This window comes from Lissotriton vulgaris, chromosome 8, assembly GCF_964263255.1.
Source record: "Lissotriton vulgaris chromosome 8, aLisVul1.2, whole genome shotgun sequence".
NCBI lineage: Eukaryota > Metazoa > Chordata > Amphibia > Caudata > Salamandridae > Lissotriton > Lissotriton vulgaris.
In genome coordinates, this window is record NC_141696.1 from 41,932,441 (window position 1) to 41,956,941 (window position 24,501).

The 24,501-nt window shown below is 45.2% G+C and overlaps 1 protein-coding gene across 1 annotated transcript in view; it reads right to left on the reverse strand.

Moving 5' to 3' along the window:
- LOC147693346 (TRPM8 channel-associated factor homolog) overlaps positions 1 to 24,501 on the reverse strand; it is a 143,796-nt gene that overhangs the window by 41,373 nt on the left and 77,922 nt on the right. Inside the window, exons 3-4 of the mRNA XM_086933677.1 lie at positions 22,103 to 23,079; positions 6,864 to 6,958 (exon numbers count right to left, since the gene is read on the reverse strand). Of these exons, the coding sequence (XP_086789803.1) occupies positions 6,864 to 6,958; positions 22,103 to 23,079 (1,072 nt within the window). The remainder of the gene's footprint in view (positions 1 to 6,863; positions 6,959 to 22,102; positions 23,080 to 24,501) is intronic.

Below are 24,501 nucleotides of genomic sequence, written 5' to 3' on the forward strand. Positions count from 1 at the left end.
GAAGGACCGTTAAACAGGTAGAGGGTGCGGGATAGCATTAGTGTACAAAAAGGAATACAAATCTACATCCTTTCCACATGATGGACCTGAGAAGGCAGAGGCATTAGGCTTTTGCCTGTCCCAAACTCCCCATCAGTCTCTGGCAGGGGCCCTCCTCTATTGGCCCCCTGGCCAGGCCGGCCCATGCCTGAATTCAATAGGCAAATCCTTAGCCCCTTGGACCATGAGGTATGCTCATTTCATAGCCCTGGGAGATTTTAATGTCCATTTGCACAACTCCTCAGAGCAGGAGGATTGGGCACTCTTAGATACTATGAGAGCCTTCTCACTCAAGCAACAGGTTTTTGGGTCGACTCACCAAGCAGGGCATACATTAGACCAGGTGTTTCCAAATGTGGATCTGGAGGTGCTGCTGCCATCCCCTCTTGCATGGTCTGACCACCTCCATATCTCATTCACGTGGCCTTGTACACTTGTCGGGCCGCCTCCCTAGGATAATACCCAGGACCCTTACCTAGTCTACCACAAAGTAAAGCAAAGTGTCCTGATGCAAGACGTGCTAACAAACACAACAGCTTTGCCCGGCTCTCTTGAAGAGGATGCCGCATCCCTGGATGGATGGATTTTAGGAACCATCAATGAGTTAGCCCCTATTACGAGGCGACCTTTAGCAAGGACGAAACTGATGGCCTCGTGGTTAAATGATGGCCTTAGATCATGTAAAAAACAGTGTAAACAACTGGAAAGGGTATGGAGACGTAATTTCAAGCTAGAGGATAAAGCGGCCTATAAACTAGCAATAATAAACTTTCAAGTTATGGTTTTTGCTAGCTAAAAAGGCCTTCTTCAAACAAAGTTTGCGGAGGCGGGTAATAAGTAAATCCTTTTTTAAACCTGAGGTCACATCAGGCGACTGTCAACGGACAGCTGAGTGGTGGAAGGAGCTAGAATTATTCTTTTACAAAAATATTGCTACCATGCATGCCGACATTCCCAACAATGTACAGTCTGGCCCGACTCTTTTTGCTCTCCTGCATATGTCCATTTCTCACATGAGAAGTTCCACTCTAGCCAGTTTTGACCCACTATCCCTCGAGATGACACTAACAGCTATCAGAAACCTGAAGTAGGGCTCCCCATCTGATCCTTGCCCCATTAACTTGTTGATTAAGGCCGCCCAGACTATCAATCCAATATTGAATAATATATTGAACACCTCGCTGTCAACTGACATGGTCCCTGCACACTGGAAAAGGGCAAAAGTGCTTCTTCTTTTGAAGAAACCCATGGCTGCCTCGAAACAGCCGCTAAGTTATAAACCCATCTCCCTCCTCTCCGCCTTTGCGAAAATACTGGAAAAAGCAGGTAATCGCCAGCTGTCTCAATTTCCTGAGGAAAAGAAAGTGTTACGTTTCAGTCAATCATTCTTCTGACCATACTTCAGTACAGAGACAGTGCTTTTGGAAGTAGTGGAGCATGTCAGAAGCACCCTTGATAAGCGCGGCAAGATCATCCTGATCATGTTGGACATATCTGTGGCCTTTGACAACGTTCCCCATCAAATACTACCCGAACACCTCTAGGCAATATGGATCAGAAACACTGCCATAAAATGGCCTTCCTCTTTTCTGGGCAACCGAAGCCAAGAAGTTTGGCTGCCTCCATTTTCATCTCAAGTCAGAACTCTGATGCTGAGCGTACCCCATTGATCAGCACTGAGCCCCACACTGTTCAATGTCTACCCCACACCTTCGGCGACATTGGCAGAGTCGATGGGCGCAAAAGTAAGCTCATACACTGACGATACTCAGCTTCTCTTCACCTGTGGTAGGGGAGAGGAGCTAGATGGGGAGCTCATCACATTCTGCCTCTCTACTATGTCTCAGTGGTTGGCCCGATACCAGCTGAAATGCAAATTGGACAAGACTGAGATTAAGATACTCGGGCTGCTTCCCCTAACCTTTAGAGATCTTGCTAGCCTAAGGCTGTTCTGCAGCCAGGCTCCCTACAAAGTTCTGTTAGGAATCTGGGTATCAAATTTGACAGTACTCTTTCCTTCCAACGTCAGATACAAGCGCTGATCAGTTCCTGTTTCGGCATACTACGGATGCAGAAAAGATTACTACCTCTCCTGTCTGAGTCGGACAGAAAAAAAGGTAATCCAGGCTCTGATCACCACAAGTCTGGATTATGGAACCACCCTTTCATCTCGGTCTCCCAGAGTACTTTCTGAGCAGACTTCAGGTGGTGCAAAACTCGGCGGCCAGACTTCTCTTTAAACTCCCCCCTCGGTCCCACATGTCCGCTCTTCTGAAAGCCCTTCACTGGCTGCCTGTGAAAAAGAGGACACAATTTAAGGCCATGGGCCTAGTGCATGAGGCCTTGCATGATTCAGGAGCAGGATACCTTAGAGAGAGGATTTATGAATATATTCCGGCACGCACTTTGCATTCTGGAAAAAGTCTCTCAGATCCACCAACGTAGAATGGGCAGCAGTTCTTTTTCTTATTTGGGGCCCCTCAACTTGAACAAACTACTGAGATAACTATGCCTAACCAGTGATCTCTCTTTATTAATAAAGAATCTGAAAACTTTGCTTTTAAACTATCCGATTAGGTTTTAAGCTGGTGCTGTAAGTCTTTAGTGCCGGGACACTCTTCTGAGTAGCTGTGCGCTGCACAAATTGTCATAACACAACATATGAAGACATTTTGCCATTGTGTAGCAATCACATATGTACCAATGGATTTATTTATTTATTTATTTATTAAGAAGCTTATAGAGCGCACAGCTACCCCCAAAGGGGGTGTCCCAGCGCTACAGAATACTTGTCAATCAGAGGGGGAAGGACCGAAGCAGGTAGGAAAAAGGGAGAGAGAGTTTAAGGGAGAGTGAACAGCCATGTCTTAAGTTTACGACGGAACACTTGCTCTGAGTCGATAAACCTGAGGTCTACTGGGAGGCAGTTCCAGTATTTGGCAGCAGCCACTCCAAACGTTCTGCCACCGCACCTGGCGCGTCGAAATCTGGGCACCACCAGGAGACGTAGGCTGTTAGATCTTAATGTTCTGACTGAGCGGGAAAGTTTAAGTCTAGTACTCAGGTAGGCAGGACCAGAGCCATTGATGGCACGAAAGGCCAGGATCAGGATTTTAAACTGGATACGTCTGGAGATGGGAAGCCAGTGCAGTTCTTTCCGATAAGCCGCAACAGAATGGCGGTAGGGAATATTTCCAATTAATCTGGCGACTTCATTTTGGATCACTTGTAACCTTTCAACAAGGTAGAGAGGGGCGCCTGCATAAAGACTATTGGCATAGTCTAAATGCGACGTGATCAGGGCATGGACAACAGTCTTGCGAGAGTCTAAAGGGAGGAAAGGAAAAATCTTCCTGATCATGCGCAGTTTGCCAAAGCAGGCGGATGTCACCTTGTTGATCTGGGCTTTACAGGACAGAGTGTTATCAAAAAGAAAACCCAGATTGCGGGCAGACTGAACTGGTATAGGAGGCGGATTCAGAACAGCAGGCCACCATAGGGTGGTAGGGGGGGCAGATTTTTGTTTAAAAAATAAGACCTCCGTTTTGTCAGCGTTTAGAACCAGATGGTTTGCAGCCATCCAGGAGCAAATATTGCCCAGGCAGTTGCGGAAGTTAGAGAAGTGGTGATCAGAGTGGTCTCTAAAAGAAAAAATAAGCTGTGTATCATCAGCGTAAGAGACCACCCTGACCCCCCACGACTCAACCACTCTGGCAAGAGGGCCTAAATAAACATTAAACAACAAAGGGCTCAAGGCCGAGCCTTGAGGCACACCGCACAGGAGAGGTTTATCTTCTGATACAAAGGGCCGCAGAAGAACTCTCTGTGTCCTCCCAGTAAGGAACAAACTGATCCAGGTCAATACAGTGCCTCCAATACCCAGCTGCTGCAGGCGATCCAGTAATATTTCATGAGACACCGTATCGAAAGCAGCGGACAGGTCGAGGAGGACCAGCATAGCCTCCTCTCCCCTGTCCACACACTCTCGAATCGTCTCCGATACCTCTAGCAGAGCAGTTTCTGTGCTAAAGCCAGTTCTAAAGCCGGACTGGGAGTCATGCAGCAGCTTATTTATTTCTAGGTAGTGAGACAGTTGCCTCTGAACTACCTTTTCCAGAAGTTTTGCCGGTTTGGGAAGGAGAGATATTGGCCGGTAGTTGGAAAATTGTGAGGGATCTGCATCCGTCTTTTTTAGAATGGGGACCAGCATGGCCTGTTTCCACAATGTGGGGAACTGCCCTCTAATTAAGGAGGCGTTCCAAATAGAGAGGAGAGGGTTGGTTAGGATTGGAGCAAGATTTCCCATCACTTTAGCGGGGACTGGATCTAATGGTGACCCCGAGGTTACCTGATGAAGTAATTTGACAGCTATGTCAGGCATAATTTCATCAAAAGAATTCAATGAACATTTCAGAGTGTCAGGCTCAGTGGTCAAAGGGGAGGATAAGGTTGATTGAAATGAAGAGGACAGCTTAATGATTTTATCTTGAAAAAAATCAGAGAGTCCATTGCAAAGGGTCTGACTAGGAGAGCTCTGGGCCTTCAGAGTAGGAGGATTAACAAAATCCTTCACAATCTTGAAGAGAGTTTTGATGGAATTCTCAACTTTTTTAATTAACTGTGAGAAATAACCTCTCATTGTAGACCGCTTTAGCTTTTGAAATTTGTTCAGAGCTGACTTATATAGTGATTTGGCCACTGGATCGTAGGACTGTCGCCATAAACGTTCAAGTCGTTTGCATCGACTTTTTTCCTCCCGTAACTCGGGGGAAAAACAGGGGGCGGAGGGGCGGGATCTGGCAGAAGAAATAGGAGCCAAAGGAGAAATGATATCAAGTGCAGTAGTAAGCGCTGAGTTATATCTGGTAACTTCCTCATTAAGATCTAAGGAGGGATTGAGCTGGTAAGAGAAGTGGGGATCTAAGGTGGCACAGGTTATTTTCGGCCATTTACGTCCATTCTCTCTGTTCAAGGAAGAGGGGAGAGACAGGGAGGGAATGGTGATTTCAAAAGGGAGGAGAAAGTGATCAGACCAGGTAAGGGGCAATGCAGGAAGCGAGATAATACCAGGGTGATTCGTAAATATGAGATCAAGGGTATGACCCGCCATATGTGTCGGGCCTTCAACCAATTGATGCAGGGTTAATCCTTGTAAGGTATCAATTAGGAGCGACGCCTGAGAGCAGGAAGGGTTGTCGACATGTAAGTTAAAATCTCCTAACACCGTAAAATAAGCATGTTTTAGGGAGAGATCCGCTATAATTTGTAGCAAGCTAGTGAGTGAGGAAGAGGAGGCAGTAGGGGGATTATATACCAGGATACCAGCTAATATAATAGCAGCTGAGTCCAGGATAGTAAAGTACATGGCTTCAATAAGTCCTAAATTAGTGAGCTTCTTAGTAGTTAGTTTGAGGTGTGATTTTAAAATCACTGCCAAGCCCCCTCCAGTTTTATTATTTTCACGATTGATGCCTACCAATCGGTAACCAGAAGGAGTGGCTAGAAGAATATCAGGTCTGGAGGTATCTTTAAGCCAGGTTTCGGTAAGGAATAGGATATCCCATCCCTGCGTATCAATAGATAGCCATATCTCATTGACATGACACGGTAGGGAGCGACAATTAACTAGGGCAGCCTTTAAAGTGGGATACGGTAGGGGTTTAGTGACCTTCACTGAAGGAGGGCGCCGATTACAATGAGGAGCAATGGCGAACCTACACAAGGAGCAGTTATAGGGGAGGGCCTCTAATGTAGATGGGCAGCAGCAGACATCTGGATAGCAGATACTTTGCCTGAATTGAAGGAGCTGTGTATTGGTCCAAGTGATTTTCGGAGTGAGAGAGGCAGGGGGACCGGCGCTGGGCGCGGGCCCGGACGGACGGCCCACTGCGCCCGTCCGCTGCGCGGACGGGAGTGCCCCTTCTTTAAATCCATTCCTGGAGGAGGGTGGGAGGCGTCCAAAAGCTGGAGCGCTACCCTGCCTCCCCCCAAGATGGCGGCTTCGCGTTTCACCAGCCGGCGTCAGCGCTGCAATCGGCTGCGCCGGGGGTGAGAGCCAAGTGACTAAGCCCAGGACGAAGTAATCTCGTCCAAAACAGTCAAATGGCGTAAGGCGTCAATCTACACAGTTAAAAATGCCCCAAGACATATTACCCACAGATTATGCCACAGATATATTAAGGCAGAGTGGCTGGGGTGCACATAATTGGTGAAGAGAATAAGTCATGGTGTGTGAATAGGGAAGTTTCACATTCACATGAACAGCCATGAGTATGGGTCATCAGACCGCACATAGATTATGATAACTCCACTGTGCTTCACGCAGTCATGTGAATCCAAGACTCTTCTATCAGAAGAGTATCCTAATATCAGTTTGGTGTACTGCTTACTGGTTTATCCAACCTAGGATTGTACTAATAAATATTAAGGCTAATAATTTCAATATACAAGAGTATCATGGGCAGAAAATTCAGGGACAACATGTCGAAAGGTCAGTCCATATAGGGAAGTTTACACTTACTATTCATAACTCCACTTCTTAGTACCTTAAAGATATATATTGGTAAGGTATCTATCTATCTATCTATCTGTCTGGCTGTCCATCTGTCTGTATGTCTATATGAGGATTTAGGTATAGAACATCTCTACTTACCTTCTGGTATTTTGAATTCAATATTTTTTCCTCAATATTTCTATGCATTAATCTTCTAGATTTGATGTTCTGGGGCATTGCCTAACCTAGTAGGGACACGATATGCCTTTCACAGACCCCACAATTGAGTTAGCAGCCAATGGCAACTCTTTCCATGACAAGCGGGTCTTACCTTCAGCTTTTTTCCGATGGCTGATGATGGGAATTCGATGGATGCTTTCTGCTTTGGGTAGAGGTAAAGGCCAGTGCTTCTCCAAGCTGCGTCTCCTGCAAGAGGTCACATATGGTTAAAAGGGACTTCATGAGGAAATGCCTAATAGCTCCACCCAGGGCTGAGAGTTACATAAACAGAGGATTGTGTAAAACAAATTCACATTTAGTTGAGTCTGAAAAGTACTTTTTGCAAAAGGTAATACTCTGTGAGTCACAAATTTGTCCTAAAAAGGGATCCGTCTGCACCTGGAAGAACGCTGGATTACTCACAATAAAATCATACCACCCTATCAGGCAGGATTCAGGCCCAACGCATCAACTCTTGACAACATCATCACTCTTGCCTACCTGGGCTCAAAGGTGCGTGAAAGAAACACTCCATTATACGCCTGCTTTGTCAAATACAGTGCGGCCTTTGAGGGCGTTGACCGTAACATCCTGCGGAAAAAACTGGCAGAATGCGGCATTCCAAAACAAATGCTTGCAGCAATTGCGGCCTTATACATGGATATATGGGTGAGGATCAATCACTCGTCACCAGACAGATTTTCCAGTAACATAGATTTAAAGCGGGGTGCATACTCACCCCAATCTTATTCAACCTGTACTAGCCGATATAGGGGCAGAGCTACTAAAAGGGAGAACATTTCCACCATTGTTAGGATGGAAAATATTTCCAATAATACATTATGCGGATGACTTGGCCTTGATGGATCAGACACAAATAAGATTGAGGAGGGCCCTGGACATATTACACAAGTATAATAATTGCAATGCCCGCCATGCAAATGCGGGAAAACAAAAGTCCTGATTTTCGGCCGATGTCCTTTAAAACGCGAACTCAAATAAAACCTTGGACCACTAAAGGTCGACACAGACTCCAAGTATAATTACCTTGGAGTTTGGCTTATGGACTCAGGGAAACGCACGCTGCAGACAAGGGCTTTAGGAGCCAAAGCAGCAAAGACCATGTATGCTCTACCTCGTCTCAACCATATGCTAAACGGCCAAGCGGCACAGGGAATACGAAGAGTAATTGGTGCCAAACTCGTACCAACACTAATTTACTGCCATCTCGCCTACCCTGTAAGGCTGACAGAGGTACTAGAGCGAAACCACACATCATCATACAAAAAGGTATTCAGCATGCCAAAGCACATACAGCGTACTTTAATACGCCTGGAATTCAATCTCGCAAGCATGGATGTAGCATGCAAAAAATATATAATTCACTATTACTTCCAGGTGAGCAGGGCAGATCCTGATTCTTTGAGGAGTGCCCTCATGGCAATGTTCTCAGACAAGTCAAGTGCCTGTGTGAAGTTTTTGGAACTAGCCGCTTCAACATTAAATCTGGATCTAACATTACTGACGGCTCTCCTAATTAGCAAGGCACAACTAAAACTAAGAAAACCTTGAGGGATCCAGATCTAATCAAGGCAAGGATCATTAGAGGTGCTGAGGAGCTTGCAACATCCCACAAAACCTCTCTTTGCCAACCATATTTAAGAGCCACAATTGGAAAGCATGCATTTAAGAACATTTTATCATTTAGGTTACTGACTATACCCATTAGGGAGTATAGGGAACACTGGAGCAAGTGTGCAGTGACACAGGAACAATATAAGCTCTGCAATTACCACTCTGAATCAGCTGCCCACATCGTATGCTGCTGTGAAAGCCTATCACAAAAGATACCTAGGTATCTGAGGCTTATCCTTATGCAACACGAGATCAGATCATGCAAGGAAGCACTACTATTCATATATAGATCAGACACTCCAAAAGACCTAGCACAGGTCGATAAATTCTTTACAGAAGCGGGCATGGTAGAACTGGGGGTCTCTAGTTGGCAGAGGTAGGTACCATTGACCAAATAAGGCCCCTTGCTTCTAAGTCAGGGAAAGGGGATTACACTACTGGATAACCCCTGCTCACCCCCTTGGTAGCAGTGTGTTAAGCATTTGTGAACACATACAGTAATACAGTGAAAACACTACAGATGGACAACACACAGGTTTTATAAAAATAAGGATTCTTTATATAGGCTTAACACAAGACCACAAACGCCAAAAATCCACAATACTGTACTCAAAATTGACTTAAAGATGGTAGGATTAACTTAGTTCAAGTTGATGATAAATGCAACCCAGTTCTCACAAAAGTACCGGGATGTGTAACGCTAAATAAACAAAAGGCTTGCAGCGTTGGAGCTGCGTCGGTTCCTTGCTTCGGGGAGACGATGCATCGCGCCCCAATGCTTGCACAGAGTATAGGATGCGTCTTGATCTTTACCGGAGAGGAGGTGGTGCGTAGGTTCTCGGGCTGCAGACTGGTTGCGATGCAGCAAGATGGCGCCTCAAAGCGATGCAACAGTCTGGTGCGATGCGATAAGATGGCGCCATTGATGCGACGATGTTGAGACGATGCGGGCATGCCCTGGCAGCCTTGTGGCGACTCTGTAATTTGGAGCCGCGACTGGCCCTGCGACATGCTTCTCCGGTGATGTGATGGCGACCCTCACGGTTGCGACATGCTTCACTGGTGATGCAACAGCAGACAGCGGTGACGAAGACATGCTTCTGGGAGATGCGGCGGCAGCACGCTTCTCCGGCGATGAGACAACTACAGCTGCGGCGGCGACACGCTTCTTCTTGTTGCACCACGCTTCCAGCTCCCAGCGACACACAGGCTACTGCAGATAGAATTTCCAGCAAGGAAATTCAGAGGGGAGCTGGTAGTGAAGTCTGTTGTCCCTGAGACTTCAGCAGGAGGCAAGCACAAGTTTAAGCCCTTCAGGAAATATTCTGCAAGATGATGAAGTACACACACATTTCCTTCTACTCTCCTTGGCTCTGAAGACACCACTGTAGGCCAACCCAGCAACACAGCACACTGGCAGGGGGGCAGTCCACTCCTGCAGCTTCCTTTGGTTCTTCTCCTTGGCAGAAATGTCTTCTTCTTGTTCCAGAAGTGATCCAAAGTCTTGGGGTCTGGGTCCCCATATTTATACTACTTTTCACTTTGTTCTCTGAAGGCAGAGAGGTCTTTGCCTAATCCAAACCAGTTTTGGTCAGTCCTGGAGCACTTTGTTGGCAAGACTCCTTCTTTCCTTTCACAGTGCAGGGCAGAGACATCAGGCACACCACAGGAGGTGGAGCCAGTATTGTGAAGGGAAGGCACAGCCCTATTCAGGTCCCAGGTGCAACTCCTCCCACCCCTCTACATGCAGATCTTCCTATTCAGCCCTGTGCTGACTCACCCTCTCTCCTGGAATCCCCCAGCCCCTGTCACTCACAGAACCGGACACACATTACACATCCTAGCAGAGGCAGGCTTGGACAGTTAAGCAAGAAAATACCTAGTTTCTAAAAGTTGTATTTTCAAACACAGAATGTCAAAACCAACTCCACTAAAAGATGTATTTTATCAGGCATACTAAACTCGAATTTCTACCATGCTCCCTGAGTCAGTTAGGATTATATGATGTAATAATCAAAGTGCCCATTCTGGCCTATGGGGAACAGGTACCCTCGCAATAGTGAAAAACGAAAATGACGGTAATTCACTATTAGGACATGCCAAACACATCAGGGCATGACCTACCTTATACTTACAATGCACCCTGCCCTTAGGCCTACCATAGGGGTGTCTGATATGAAGAAAATGGAAGGTTTAGGGACTGGCAAGTGGGTGGACTTGGTCCGTCAGCATGGCAGTACCAGACTGCACATAGGCTCTACAATGGCAGACCCGAGACACACTTTAAAAGCTGCTTCTGTGGGTGGCACAGCCAGTGCTGCAAGCCCACTAGCAGCATTTGATTTACAAGCCCTGGGCACACATGGTGCACCGTACTAGGGTCTGACAAGTAAATCAAATAACCCAATCATGGAGTCACTAATCAATACATCAATTTTACATAGGGAGCACTTGCATTGTGGCACTGAATAGCAGTGGCACAGTGCCCAAAGCATCTAAACCAGCAAAACATATCAAAAATAGAGGAGGCAATCAGAAAAAAAGGAAGGGAGACTCATGCAAATGGCACCAGGTCCAACAGGGCAGAATACGATGAAAGTCTGGTCCACCGTCAGGGGGAGCAGATAATTTGCACAAAATCCTCTATGGAGACTCCCCAGTCCCGCTTGACAGTATCCAGTAGAACTGCAGTGCTTGGAGTTGACACTTTTTTTGAATGAGCTTGAACATGCCGACTTGCAACTAATAAAAGACTTAGGTTCCATCCCACTCCAAACACTAAGGAACTTGCATAGATTTTGCACAGATTTTTGACACATCATATTTCCTTAGTTGAGCCTATTATTTTCTGTCTGCATGAGCTATTCGGAGGGACAGAACAACTAGACTGGCTAAACAAATAACCATACCATCCTTCTTGCCACAAGTACTTGATAAAGAGACACTAAAAAAACAAGCATTTGCAATGCAACAGGTCTTGCATTTACGTAGGTTTGAGCTATTGGAATTGTAAATGACAATGCCTTTTATTTATGTATTGGTTTTTTAAACATAAATAAAACACTTTGTCATTTACAATGCAAATGGCTTAAACTGGCGTAAATGTGAGACCTATACCTATTGCACTGCAAATGCTTATTTTTTTTACAGGGGGCTTGGTGAGGGGCACAGTGCTTTTTTTGTGAGCTCTCGTCACCATGCCCCACCCTCCTCACACAGTGAAAATATTTTGTACGATGGCAGGTATCAAACTCTGAACGCCAGCTAACCAACCACAGACTGCAAATCTCACCAATCTAAAACTCAGCGTAACTCTCACTGGGCATGCAAGAATGCCCAACAAATAAGGTACAATACAACAAAGCAGTAAAATCCTAGCTAAATTAGAGTGCAGTGTTTCAAATGATCTGCGTTTTTTGCATCTCCGGGAGTGAGGTGTGTGAGCCTGTACCTGCAATCTGCACGAAGAGGAGGGGACAGCCTTTAAGTGCTCTGGGCTGGCTTCTCAAACCCCCTTGTAGTGGCCAGTTTCGCTGGCAGCTCTCGCCTGGCACCATAGGGGGGCTGGTGGTCTGACAAAATGTGCTAGGGCTGCTTTGGGTTCAGAGTCCTGAGGTAATATGAATTTTTATGGTCAATTGTGTCCCCTATCGTAGACCCCAACGGCTCCATGTGCGTGCTTCAAGTACATGTATGTTCCCTCCACTTCCAGCTATGAAGACGCAAATACATTTGCGTCCAACGTTAACATGTCCTCTTTCAGATCCACCATGAATGGATCGAATATTCCGTTCCTAAGTATGCCTTGCCACCGTCTTTACATGGTGCACTTTTCACGTTTTCTCTAGCTCTGGCGAGTTAGGCCCTGATTTCTGCCATCGAGCCTTTTCCTGCTTTCTGCCTCAGGAAGCTGCAGCTTGGATTCTGTATCCATGACCTCTGCCTTACTCCCTGCGCGGCGAGCGGTGCCCGGCTCGGCCAGCTTGCCTGCCAAGACTGTATTCAGCCTTCAAGTTATCTGCTCCGCTCCTCGAAAATACATTCCTGTCTAGTAGTTCAGGTAAACATCCTCCCAGCTGCAGAGCAAAGGGCCCGGCCTCACTGTCTCCATACAAGTAATTCACTGCTCCTGTTACTATGGTAGGCCCATGGCCCCTCGCATCTCATGTAGACACATAGATTGATTAATTCCTTGGATTCCAATTCCGCCGTTTACCAGGGCAACTGGGTATGGGGAAATCTGAACACAGTTCTGCATAAAGTATGTTTCCCTGACAAGGAGGGTCTTCCCAAAAGGACAGGGACTGATCTAGAAAACGAAGTATATGGATTAGGTAACTTTACACTTAACCTCATGATTCTGAACGTTGAATCCGAAACCGAACCAGTCTTGCCCGCTATGTCCGTATTACCAGTCAAAGGTGAATTATGTGTCAGAAAGAATGGTTCAGTACACCTGGGTCATAGTAGATGTACTACTGTGATCGAATTCAGTGATAAAGGCAAGTCTACATTTAAAGCTTCCCGTCATTCTTATTTAATTTGTGGTCATACCGCATACATACGTTTACCTCTAGATTGGGATGGTACCTGTTACATTGCATTCCTTCTGCCACCAGTTTTCCTAGCCCCTCCCGATTATCATAGGAACTCCCATCTAGTACACAATAGACCCCAGAGAGATCTCCCGATTGTCGACTATACTGAAACGGCATGGGAGCAATACACAGACTTCAATAAAGGTTTCTTTCCCTACTTAGGTGCTGTCTTTAATAGTAAGTCTATACGTCACTTAACCAGAACCCTCGAAGCAGTAGTGAATGAAACTACTTCCGCCCTAGGCAACTTAACGGAGGAACAGTCTGCGATGCAGATTGTTGTTCTTCAAAATCGTCTTGTTCTTGACGTCATCCTGGCCGATAGGGGCGGAGCTTGTAGAGTCATCGGATCGAGTTGCTGTGTTTTCATTCCAGAAAACGCGCCATCAGTGTATAGAGCCATAACTCGTCTTCACAAGATTGCAAGTCAGATACACCAGAATCCAGGCACCTGGACTTGGTCCGGTTGGTTCTGGAGCGTGCTGTCAGCCTGGGGATGGAAGGTCCTATCCTTCCTATGTATTGCCCTTCTCATAGTATTCAGTTGTTGCCTATGTTTACAATGTGGGCCAGCGATTTGCGGCTTGTGCGCCACATCATGTATTGCTCATTCAAGTACACATTCAAAACACCGTAAGAAGAAAGAAGAGCAAATGATGTTACATGAACAGATTGATAGATTAATGAGGATTGATATATCATGAAGGGTCCGTAGGGGACAAGGAGGGAATGAGGTAATATGAATTTTTATGGTCAATTGTGTCCCCTATCGTAGACCCCAACGGCTCCATGTGCGTGCTTCAAGTACATGTATGTTCCCTCCACTTCCAGCTATGAAGACGCAAATACATTTGCGTCCAACGTTAACATGTCCTCTTTCAGATCCACCATGAATGGATCGAATATTCCGTTCCTAAGTATGCCTTGCCACCGTCTTTACATGGTGCACTTTTCACGTTTTCTCTAGCTCTGGCGAGTTAGGCCCTGATTTCTGCCATCGAGCCTTTTCCTGCTTTCTGCCTCAGGAAGCTGCAGCTTGGATTCTGTATCCATGACCTCTGCATTACTCCCTGCGCGGCGAGCGGTGCCCGGCTCGGCCAGCTTGCCTGCCAAGACTGTATTCAGCCTTCAAGTTATCTGCTCCGCTCCTCGAAAATACATTCCTGTCTAGTAGTTCAGGTAAACATCCTCCCAGCTGCAGAGCAAAGGGCCCGGCCTCACTGTCTCCATACAAGTAATTCACTGCTCCTGTTACTATGGTAGGCCCATGGCCCCTCGCATCTCATGTAGACACATAGACGCTTATACACGCACTAGCAGTCAGTATAGAATAGCCTCTGCCCGAGAGACCTTTCCTTCCAGATAATACAGTTCCTCAAACACCAGATATTAGATATGATTTGGGATTAGGTTGTTCTGACACGCCAGACTTCTGTCTCCTCATGTAAGGCTAAATGTCAAGTCCCCTTCACCCTCCAGTTCCACGTCAAACACACGTCATGCTGCTGCGCGTGCATCTCTGCCATGTATTTCTGCTGACACTGCAAGATTCCATTATGTATCCACCCACCTGTGACACCTCTATGTGACGTTTCTAGCGCACACCTCTGTGTACGCCCTTGTGCATGCCTTCTGATTACGTATTGTTACGCACATATGTCCTTATCTCTCTTCTCTCAGCTGTTACGCCTTCTGCATCTATCACCACTGTAATGCATTGACTATATATATGACATTCTGTTAATAAAGTATTGTGATTCCCTTCCTGAACCCTTGTGGTGATGGAATATAATCCCTGGTTCGAACCAATTCCTTTTTAAGGAATAAAACCCTTACAAACCTCAGATGCCACGGACTCTGCCTCTTATTTTTGACTGAGTTATTATTATTGAACTTTACCGCATAAATTAAGTATAGGTAATTTAAATTTACCACAGTCCAGCCCTGGACATGGGCATTTGCTGCAAGGGCTGCTAGGTACATACAGTGCCACTTGCAATGCCTTCTTTTAAGAGCAAGTCGCACAGTACAACTTAAAGTTTAACTGTTCCAGATGATGACGTGGACATAACATTCCCAGCATGCAATGTGTACTTGACTAAAAGTGAGAACTGTCTAAATGCACCATACAAGACCTGTGAGCTCTTGGGGGGCAGCAATATCCCCAAAAGTTGCTCTTTGAGGGCTCACCTACCTGCTGATCACGGTGCGAGAAAAGCTCATTGCCTGGAAGCAGCCCGTGTTACCGTCTACAGTTAATGCACAATTATTTGTTGGGCTGTTTTACATGGAGCTTCCCGACCCTTTACATAAGTAACAGTTCTGTTACACGTTCTTTTCTTTTTTTTTGGAGATGAAGTGTATTCCCCAGAATCACAGGATGTTTTGCGACGCAGAGACTCGGACCTGGTTCCATCGTGGGCAGCTCTGGCTATTACACCACATCCAATAAGAAAATAATGTATAGTGGCTCTACCTGCCTCATCCCCAACACACCCTCACTCAGTCTCTGGGTCACAGCAATGAGGGAATGCAAGCATTTGAAATGCAATAGGTCTTGCATTTACGCGAGACCTATGGCATTGCAAACTGAAGTCATTACGGAAAGCGGGAGGGGGCGGGGAGGGGAGAAGGCACAGACAGTAGGCAGGTGGGGGGTAGAAGTCACGGAAACCATGAGGGAGTGGGGAGTAGAGAAGGCAGGGTGGGTGGAATTGTGTGGATCCACACAGATTCCAGAACTTTCCACCACAGAAATGTGAGGAAAATTTGTTTTTTTATACAAATTTTGAGGTTTGCAAGGGATTCTGGGTACCAGAACCTGGTGAGAGCCAGTCAAGTCACCCCATCCTGGATTTCCCTTGGTATCTAGTTTTCAAAAATGTATAGGTATGCTAGGTTTCCCTAAGTGCCGGGAGAGCTAGGGTTCAAAATCTACAGCTAGGCACTTTGCAAAAAAGGGTCAGTTTTCACTGCGAAAATGTGGTCTGTCCACATTGCGTTTTGGGCTGTTTCCTGTTGCGGGCACTAGGCCTACAAACACAAGTGAGGTACCATTTTTCTCTGAAGACTGAGGGTAACATAGAATTGTAGAGCAACTGTTATTACCTAATGACTTTTGATGCATTTCTGCCTTCCAAATGAAAGACAATGTGTAAAAAAGAAGTCATTTTGAAAATGACCTATAATTCTCATGCTAGTATGAGTACTCATAAATTCAGAAATGTGCAAATATCTACTGTTTCTAAACTCTATATTTTGTTCCAATTTCATAAATACAAAGGTGTCCTTCATACCGATTTTTCTATGTATATATTTTCCCAAATTAAGTGCTATATACCCGGTATATAATAAAAAAACTTTGCAAGATGCTGCTCAGTTATTGGCTCTGGAATCCTCGAGTTCTTGGTGAACCTACAAGTCCTATGTATCCCCACAACCAGAAAGGTCCAGCGGATGTAACGGTATATTGCTTTCAAACACCTGTCATAATTAGAAGTTGTTAAAGGTGAAAAAGTTAACACAAATGGTTGTTTCTTTCAATTAATTTTCAATTTTTACAATATTCAACTGTTAGCTTCTATAATGAAACCTTGAACAATCTACACAAATGACCCCTTGCTGAATGCTGAATTGTGCCTACTTTACTAAAATGTATAGCTTTCCAGGATCCTTTATTGCTTGCTTACCCATTTCTACAATTAACTGGAAGGACTTTGGAACAACAAGAAATAGCAAAAATAGGTTATGTCCCAGACAAATGCCAAGAATGTGTAAGAAAATGTTGGTTTTCTGACAATAGTCTGCTTGTTGCTGAACGCTGGTTAGATGGTGATTTCAGCACTACAACCCCTTTGTTTAAACCATTTGCAGGCAAAAAACCATACGCTTTCATCTGTAGACCTCTTTTCCCATTTTTTGAAAAAAAAAACAATTGCTGTATTTTGGCAAATTTCTGCGTCCCCTCCAGGGGAATCCACAAACCCTGTGTACCTTTAAAATCCCCATGATGTTGTAAGAAAAGGACACACATTTGGTGTGGATACCTTATGTGATCAAAAAGTTACAGGGGCCTAAGCACGAACTACCCCAAATAGCCAAAAAAAGGCTTAGTACTTGGGAAGGGAAGGCCTAGCAGCGAAGGCGTTAGGAAAGTGTTTTCAACTATCTGAAGCTTGTTCAATTTTGTGTATTACCAGATCACTCCCATAAACGATCTTTGGAATACATTTGGCCTGATAACCCTGTATTAATGCCCAATAGGTCTTCTACCCACTATGGGTGCAAAGTTAAACACTGCATGGTTTGCCCTTATAAAATCATCTGTTTTCCCACTTACCATGGGGCTCCAGTTTAAGGATGAATCAAATAATATTCCGAGGTGAGAGGAAGCCCTAGCCATGGGTAATATGTGTGTCCCAAGCTGAAAGAAGTTTGTTTTAGTAGAACGGGAGCCCAAGATCATCAGATAGGTTTTGTTAACATTAACCCACACAAATCCAAGTTATCCATAAAAGCTGCAAAGGAGTCCAGCAGTGCCTGCAAACCCCTTGCCATTGCGACCATCAAAATTGCTTCATCTGCATAGAGTGATACCGGTACAGGTCAAGACCAAACTCATGGGCACTCAAAGTGGATATCTAACAGGGCCTGCTCCAGCTTGTTTAAATATAGGAAAAATAAAAAATTCCCCATAATGCATCCTTGTCTCACTCCTCTGCCAATGTTAAAACAGCAGGTGCGATTCAGGTTATTTGAATAATTGCACTGAGGCCAAGGTCTTAGCAGTGAGATATCTTGGAAAATATACTATGTCTTTGTCCACCCCTATGAAATAAACAGACACAACTTGTTTCTATTGACCCGGTCAAAGGCTGAGGTGGGATCCATAAAGACTAAATAAATGGAACCTGAGTGAGCAATTGTGTGTTTACTTAAGACCAAGTACACATTTAAACATTGGTCAAATGTCGACCACCCCCCTGACAAAAGTTGTACTGCACACAGGATAAAATATATTCCTCAGCCCCCAATACTAATCTGTCCTGTAGGGCACGCCCCACCACCATTACCACTAAGTATATCAGGGATATAGGCCTGCAGCATTGCGGGTTATCCCTGGCCCACTTTTTAAAAACAGGAACAATAATAGAAGTAGCCCATGATTGTGGGGGACCCTCCAAAACTGCAGCATTCAGAGTTCGTGTCAAGACTGAAGCCCAGCCCTCTATATCATTAATGTATAGGTCTGGTGGTATACCGTCTGGCCCTATTATAACGTGTATTTGTAAAGCACACGTTCACCCTAGGGTACCTTGGCGCTGAATAACAGATTTTTATTGTTATCCAACTAAATAGTACTCATTTTATTGACCTCAGAAAGATGAAAGGCTGAATGGGCCCACCGGGATTTGAACCTGTGAGGTCATATAATGGTCCCTAAAGTAGACTTATTAGTCCACTAAGGCACCAGGGGGCATATTATCAAGGGTGGCGATAGGGAATTTTCACCGCTTTAGTGGCCGTTTTCGGCCGCTAAGCGGCAATAATTCTATCGCCCTATTAGCAAGCTGTCGCTAACAGGAGTTAGCGACAGCTTTTAGGTGATAGCAAACGGTTTGGGGCACGCTTTGCATGCTAGCGATATGTATCGCTAATGACATGCAAAGTGGGCGTACACAAACTGTTAGCGACGGAAAACAGTCGCTAACATCGCTATCTCCTATTAGCAAGGCAGGCGTAGCGATGGAAATATTTGCGCTAAGCGCGAATATCTCCACATACTGACACGTGCCCAAGTCCATTTCTTAGTCATGTTATCAAATGGGAGGTGGATAACATGGCTAAGTGCATTTAGTCGCTAATGTGTGAATATCGCTGTATTCTCAGCGATAGTCACGCATTTCGCTGCTATCGCCGGAAAATGTATCGCTTTGGAGATAAACGTTGCTAATAGCACGTTATCTCAGCGCTAAATTCTACCGATGCTCGGAGATTAAAAAAATCGTCGCTAAGCCTATTTAGCGATAAATATCGCTACTTGTTGGTAATATGCCCCCAGATCCGGGTCTGGCCCTAGGGCCTTGTTCTTAGGCCTCATCTAGTGTTAACAGCAACTTGGGTGTACCTTCTACCACTCGTCCTCCTTTAGAGCGGGGAACACTACTGTATACTCCCTCAAAATGGGAAACCCAACTTTCTTGGTTCAAATATTTGAGGGGAGTTTGGCTTTGTCATCCGAGGCAAATTGGGGATTGTTCATGATGCCCCAGAATTTGGCACCGCATCTCAACGTGCTTGCCTCAAGTAAATTGTCCAGCGCTATATCTCTTAAAGCATTCCTGCGCCTTGCAGTTTCCACCTTGTAAGTTTTACAACAAGTCTTAATGTGGGTGATATCCCTGGGTTTATTATATAAGGCACATTTTAAATACCTCAGCACTTGGGGACACCTCTTATCAAACCATTTGGGTGTCATGAAATGCTGTTTGGGCTCCGGAACAACCAAGGGTGAGGGGACAGTATGGGAGACAGAATCAAAGACCCCCAAGATCACTCTGGCATCTGAGTTACTAATCAGGCCGGTTGGTAACTCTGAGGGACATCTTAAGTAAAGGGGCTGGGTGAGACTTTCAGGGATTACTTGTGACCACCAAAGTCTTCTACCCTGACTAGTTACCTGGAAGGAGCTATTAACCAGTAGCGGACTCTTATGCACAGCCTGGGTAGAACATAAGGATTGACAAACAAGGATTGTGGTCACTGAAGGGGCTCTGCAGAATTTTTATATCTCTGATATTGAGCAAGATGGGAGCTGAAACAAAAATAAAATCAATCATTGTATCACTCCCCCCTGTGAATGTGGGATGCAAAAGTTACCCTTCAGCGGAATCGAGCTCATCAAGGAAACAGACCAGATTGAATGTGATCAAGATCCCATTTAACACCGTGCCTTGGTGAGAGTTTTCTATGTGAAGATAAGCTGAAAGAATGCAACATTGGACATTATTGGCCACTGCGAAAGGGTGCCCACAAAGATGCATGTTAAAATCACCTCCGTGTATAAAATTGGCCCCCGCCTTGTTAGTACCTTCCTGCACACAAAGAAACGGGCCCAGAATGTGAATGTTGCAGATATCAACATTATCAGATTTAGCATTATAGAAATTCACCAGCTCAAATTTAACAAACCCTGTAAAGAAACAGGGTGCATGGAGAGTAGAAACCTTAGTGTTAAGTACCTCAAACTTTCCTTTCACTGCATCAGGGAGAAAAAGAATCAAACCACCATTGGGTCTACCTGCCTGAGACTCCTTTGCAGCTTCAAAAAAAGATTTATAGCCCCTCTAGGAAAAATCAATTAGTAATAGTCCAAGTTTCCTGAAAACAAATTATCTCAAATCCAAGAATAAAAGTTAAACAATTCCCATCATTGAATTTAGCAGGGAGTCCAGCAATGTCCCAGCTGATTAAATTGAGCATCGTGCGGTTTGAGTTAGCATAATCGATAGCAAACAATGAGGATGATGCATGGCTGATAACAGTCATATCCTCCTGCTCCAGCAGTCAGTTGCATTTGTCAAGGGAGCTCGTAGGGGCGTATCTATTAGAGGTGGCCACCTGCAAGGGAACTACACAATCGCCACACCAATCCTGGGACAGGGGCTTAGATGCCTTCTGAGGGATCAGCCTCAGTGCCTTCGGCCTATAACAGTAAAGCCTAGTGGAAGGGCTAACATTGCAGTAGAAGCATTGGTATTGTGTTCCCTTCCAATGGATGTGAGGATTCTCCCAACCACTAATGGCCTGTTAAAATGTATTATCACCAATTCTTTCACATTATTGGCGATCCAGTTTGCCCTTCTAACATGGTTAATCCAGCCACCACCCTGGCCACCCAAAGAAGAGTGCAACCCCAGCCAATGGGTAACTTTATTCTTCAATTGAAGAACGTTTTCAGAAGTGTATGGTTTAAGGTGGGGGGCATTGCCAAAAACCAAAACATAAGGGGTTGCCACGGGAGGAAAGTTAACCCCTTGGGCGCTGCTGAGATTCTGCACCTGTGCGGCCGTTTTAATGAGTGGGTGGGTTCATGACGGCCCCCAGCCATCATCAGCACACGCCCACCGTGATGCATGACGGACGGGGGCCGTCATCATCATGGAAGGGGTTAATGAGCACGTCATTGTTATGAGGGGGAAGATTTACAGCTCTTGAGTTACCTAGGATCTCAGTCACTGATCCACGAGTTAAGTGGTGTGAGTTATCACCACCAGATTTGAGTCTCCCTAGCTCCTCTGCAACAGAGACAATCTTTCCTCCCATGTGTTGGCAAGTGGATGAATTATCCTTCGATGCAACGATTGATGAGGGAGGGGGTTGTAAAACTAGAGCCACACCATTAAAACTTTCTCTTCTTGCACCCTGGGCCCCACCACTAGCAGTCAAGGCACAACAGAGGAGGTAGCCACATGGGGATGGAAGACCAGCAGAACTACAGAAGATGTTATGAAGGTTTGACCTATGGGTAACACGGTCTCCATTGCAACTAGCCAATCAAAAATAAGTTGCAATTTAATATCAATGGCATCAATTAATTTATTGAACAGGACTCCCAGTAAGGCTTCCAAAGAGTCTTTTTCGTTAATGTCCAACTCCTTTGTCCTACTGGGAGTTACTCTGGGCCATATAGATTTACTGCAGGGATCCACCCTCTTCTCTTTTCCTGCCACACCAGCAGAAGAGACCACCTGAATTGAGGGCTTCAAAGCGACAAGAGAGCTACTGGGCCTTCTTGATGATTCAACAATCAGTTCAGTTCAAAATAACATTATTTCGGCACAAAACCATAAAAGTATACAAAAACATTTAAGTGTAAAGTGGAATAAAACAATTGGAATCACAATGAGCTTAATCTAAGGCGATACACAATATATAAAACCCAGTAAAATAATACTATATATGAAGAAGAAACCATAATAAAAGCAAAGAAACAATTAGACGATACATCAGAAGAATCACCATTCTGGTATAATGGCCTGAGGGAGAAGGGTTTTCCTTCTAATCAACCAGATTAAGCCCAATTATTTAGCAACTGCAGATCTGGATTTAGCCTTACCTTTATTGTTGCCATCAAGGCACACATTGACGTCAGATAAGTCGGACAACTTAGGGTTCTGGCAGACTCCAAACAACTCAGGATAATGTTCATAGAGAGATGTTGACAAACAAATCAGCGGGAACTTTTTGGAGTTGGCTCTAATTGACTTTTCTTCGCTTACTTCCGGAACCCCAAGGCGTTGCAGCAGATCCTTCAACATTTGGTGAATAGAGTGGACCATTGCAGAGCCTTCACCTGGGAGCTTTGCCAATTCTGCACAGTCTTGCCCCAGTTTTTTGATTTGAGATCCTAGAGATGACTTTGAATCCACCTTCCCACTGCTCTCTTGCAAGAATGTGGAAAGAGCTCTACGGAAGTGGTACACCTTTTGGGCATCTTCGGTCTTCATAGCTTTGTAAGCTTTTGCAGCGCAGGTCCGACCCAGAACAGAGATTCCAAATGTATTGAGTATTTTATTGAAGGGATATTCTGCTACAGCATGTTGGCCTAGATGGTCGTTGGCCCACCACCAGGCTTGGACTCCAATGAGCATGCCCCCTCCTTCAGCCACAAACTCTTGGATTTTCTGCACCTCACTGGCACTGTCATGCAGGCAGCAGTAGACGCTAAGACTTGGGACCAGGTCAGAATATTCACTTGCCACGTTGTTCGCATTGAGAATTTCATGGAGTCCTGTCAGCTTGCTCACCATGCCAATCTTCCCCTTTCTCCCTGCATCGAGCCAAGAAACTGCATTGAGGAGGAAGGTTTTAAGACCGACTGTTTTTAGCTGGTCCCCTTGTGTTGCAATTACAACCCGCCCTTTACCATAGTGTGCTGCAGCCAGAAATGACTGATGAGAATCATCAAGCCCAACAGGGAAAGCCAGTAGCCCATGGACCAAGAGTTGGGAGGGAACCCCTCCATTAGTAATGTCCAGGTCTGTGACACCGTTTAGAAGTTGCCTCATATCTTTGATTATGTCAATCCCATGTCTGAAAAACAAGAACACAATCATCTCAGCATGTGCGCTGTGGAAAACACAAAACAGCCATCTAAGCATGTGCGCTGTGGAAAACACAAAACAGCCATCTCAGCATGTGTGCTGTGGGGAACAACAACACAGTCATCTCAGTGTGTGCACTGTGGGAAACAACAAAACAATCATTCCAGAGTGTGTACTGCAGAAACAACAATACAATTATCCCAGCATGTGTACTGTGGAAACAGCAACACAATCATCTCAGCATGTGCACTGTGGGAAACAACATAACCATCTCAACATGTCCGCTGTAGGAAACAACAAGACAATCATTCCAGAGTGTGTATTGTGGAAAGCAGAAATAACAGCCATCTCAGCATGTGTGCTGTGGGGAACAACAACACAGTCATCTCAGCGTGTGCACTGTGGAAAACAACTACATAATCATCTCAGCATGTGCACTGTGGAAAACAACTAAACAATCATCTCAGTGTGTGCACTGTGGAAAACAACTACACAATCATCTCACCATGTGCACTGTGGGAAACAACAAAACAATCATTCCAGAGTGTGTACTGCGGAAACAACAACACAATGATCCCAGCATGTGTACTGTGGAAACAGCAACACAATCATCTCAGCATGTGCACTGTGGGAAACAACATAACCATCTCAACATGTGCGCTGTAGGAAACAACAAGACAATCAATCCAGAATGTGTACTGTGGAAAGCAGAAAAAACAGCCATCTCAGCATATGTGCTGTGGGGAACAACAACACAGTCATCTCAGTGTGTGCACTGGGGAACACAACTACACAATCATCTCCGTGTGTGCACTGTGGGAAACAACAAAACAATAATTCCAGAGTGTGTACTGCGGAAACAACAACACAATTATCCCAGCATGTGTACTGTGGAAACAGCAACACAATCATCTCAGCATGTGCACTGTGGGAAACATCATAACCATCTCAACATGTGCGCTGTAGGAAACAACAATACAATCATTCCAGAGTGTGTATTGTGGAAAGCAGAAATAACAGCCATCTCAGCATGTGTGCTGTGGGGAACAACAACACAGTCATCTCAGCGTGTGCACTGTGGAAAGCAACTACACAATCATCTCAGCATGTGCACTGTGGAAAACAACTACACAATCATCTCAGCGTGTGCACTGTGGAAAACAACTACACAATCATCTCAGCATGTGCACTGTGAGAAACAACAAAACAATCATTCCAGAGTGTGTACTGCGGAATCAACAACACAATGATCCCAGCATGTGTACTGTGGAAACAGCAACACAATCATCTCAGCATGTGCACTGTGGGAAACAACATAACCATCTCAACATGTGCGCTGTAGGAAACAACAAGACAATCATTCCAGAATGTGTACCGTGGAAAGCAGAAAAAACAGCCATCTCAGCATGTG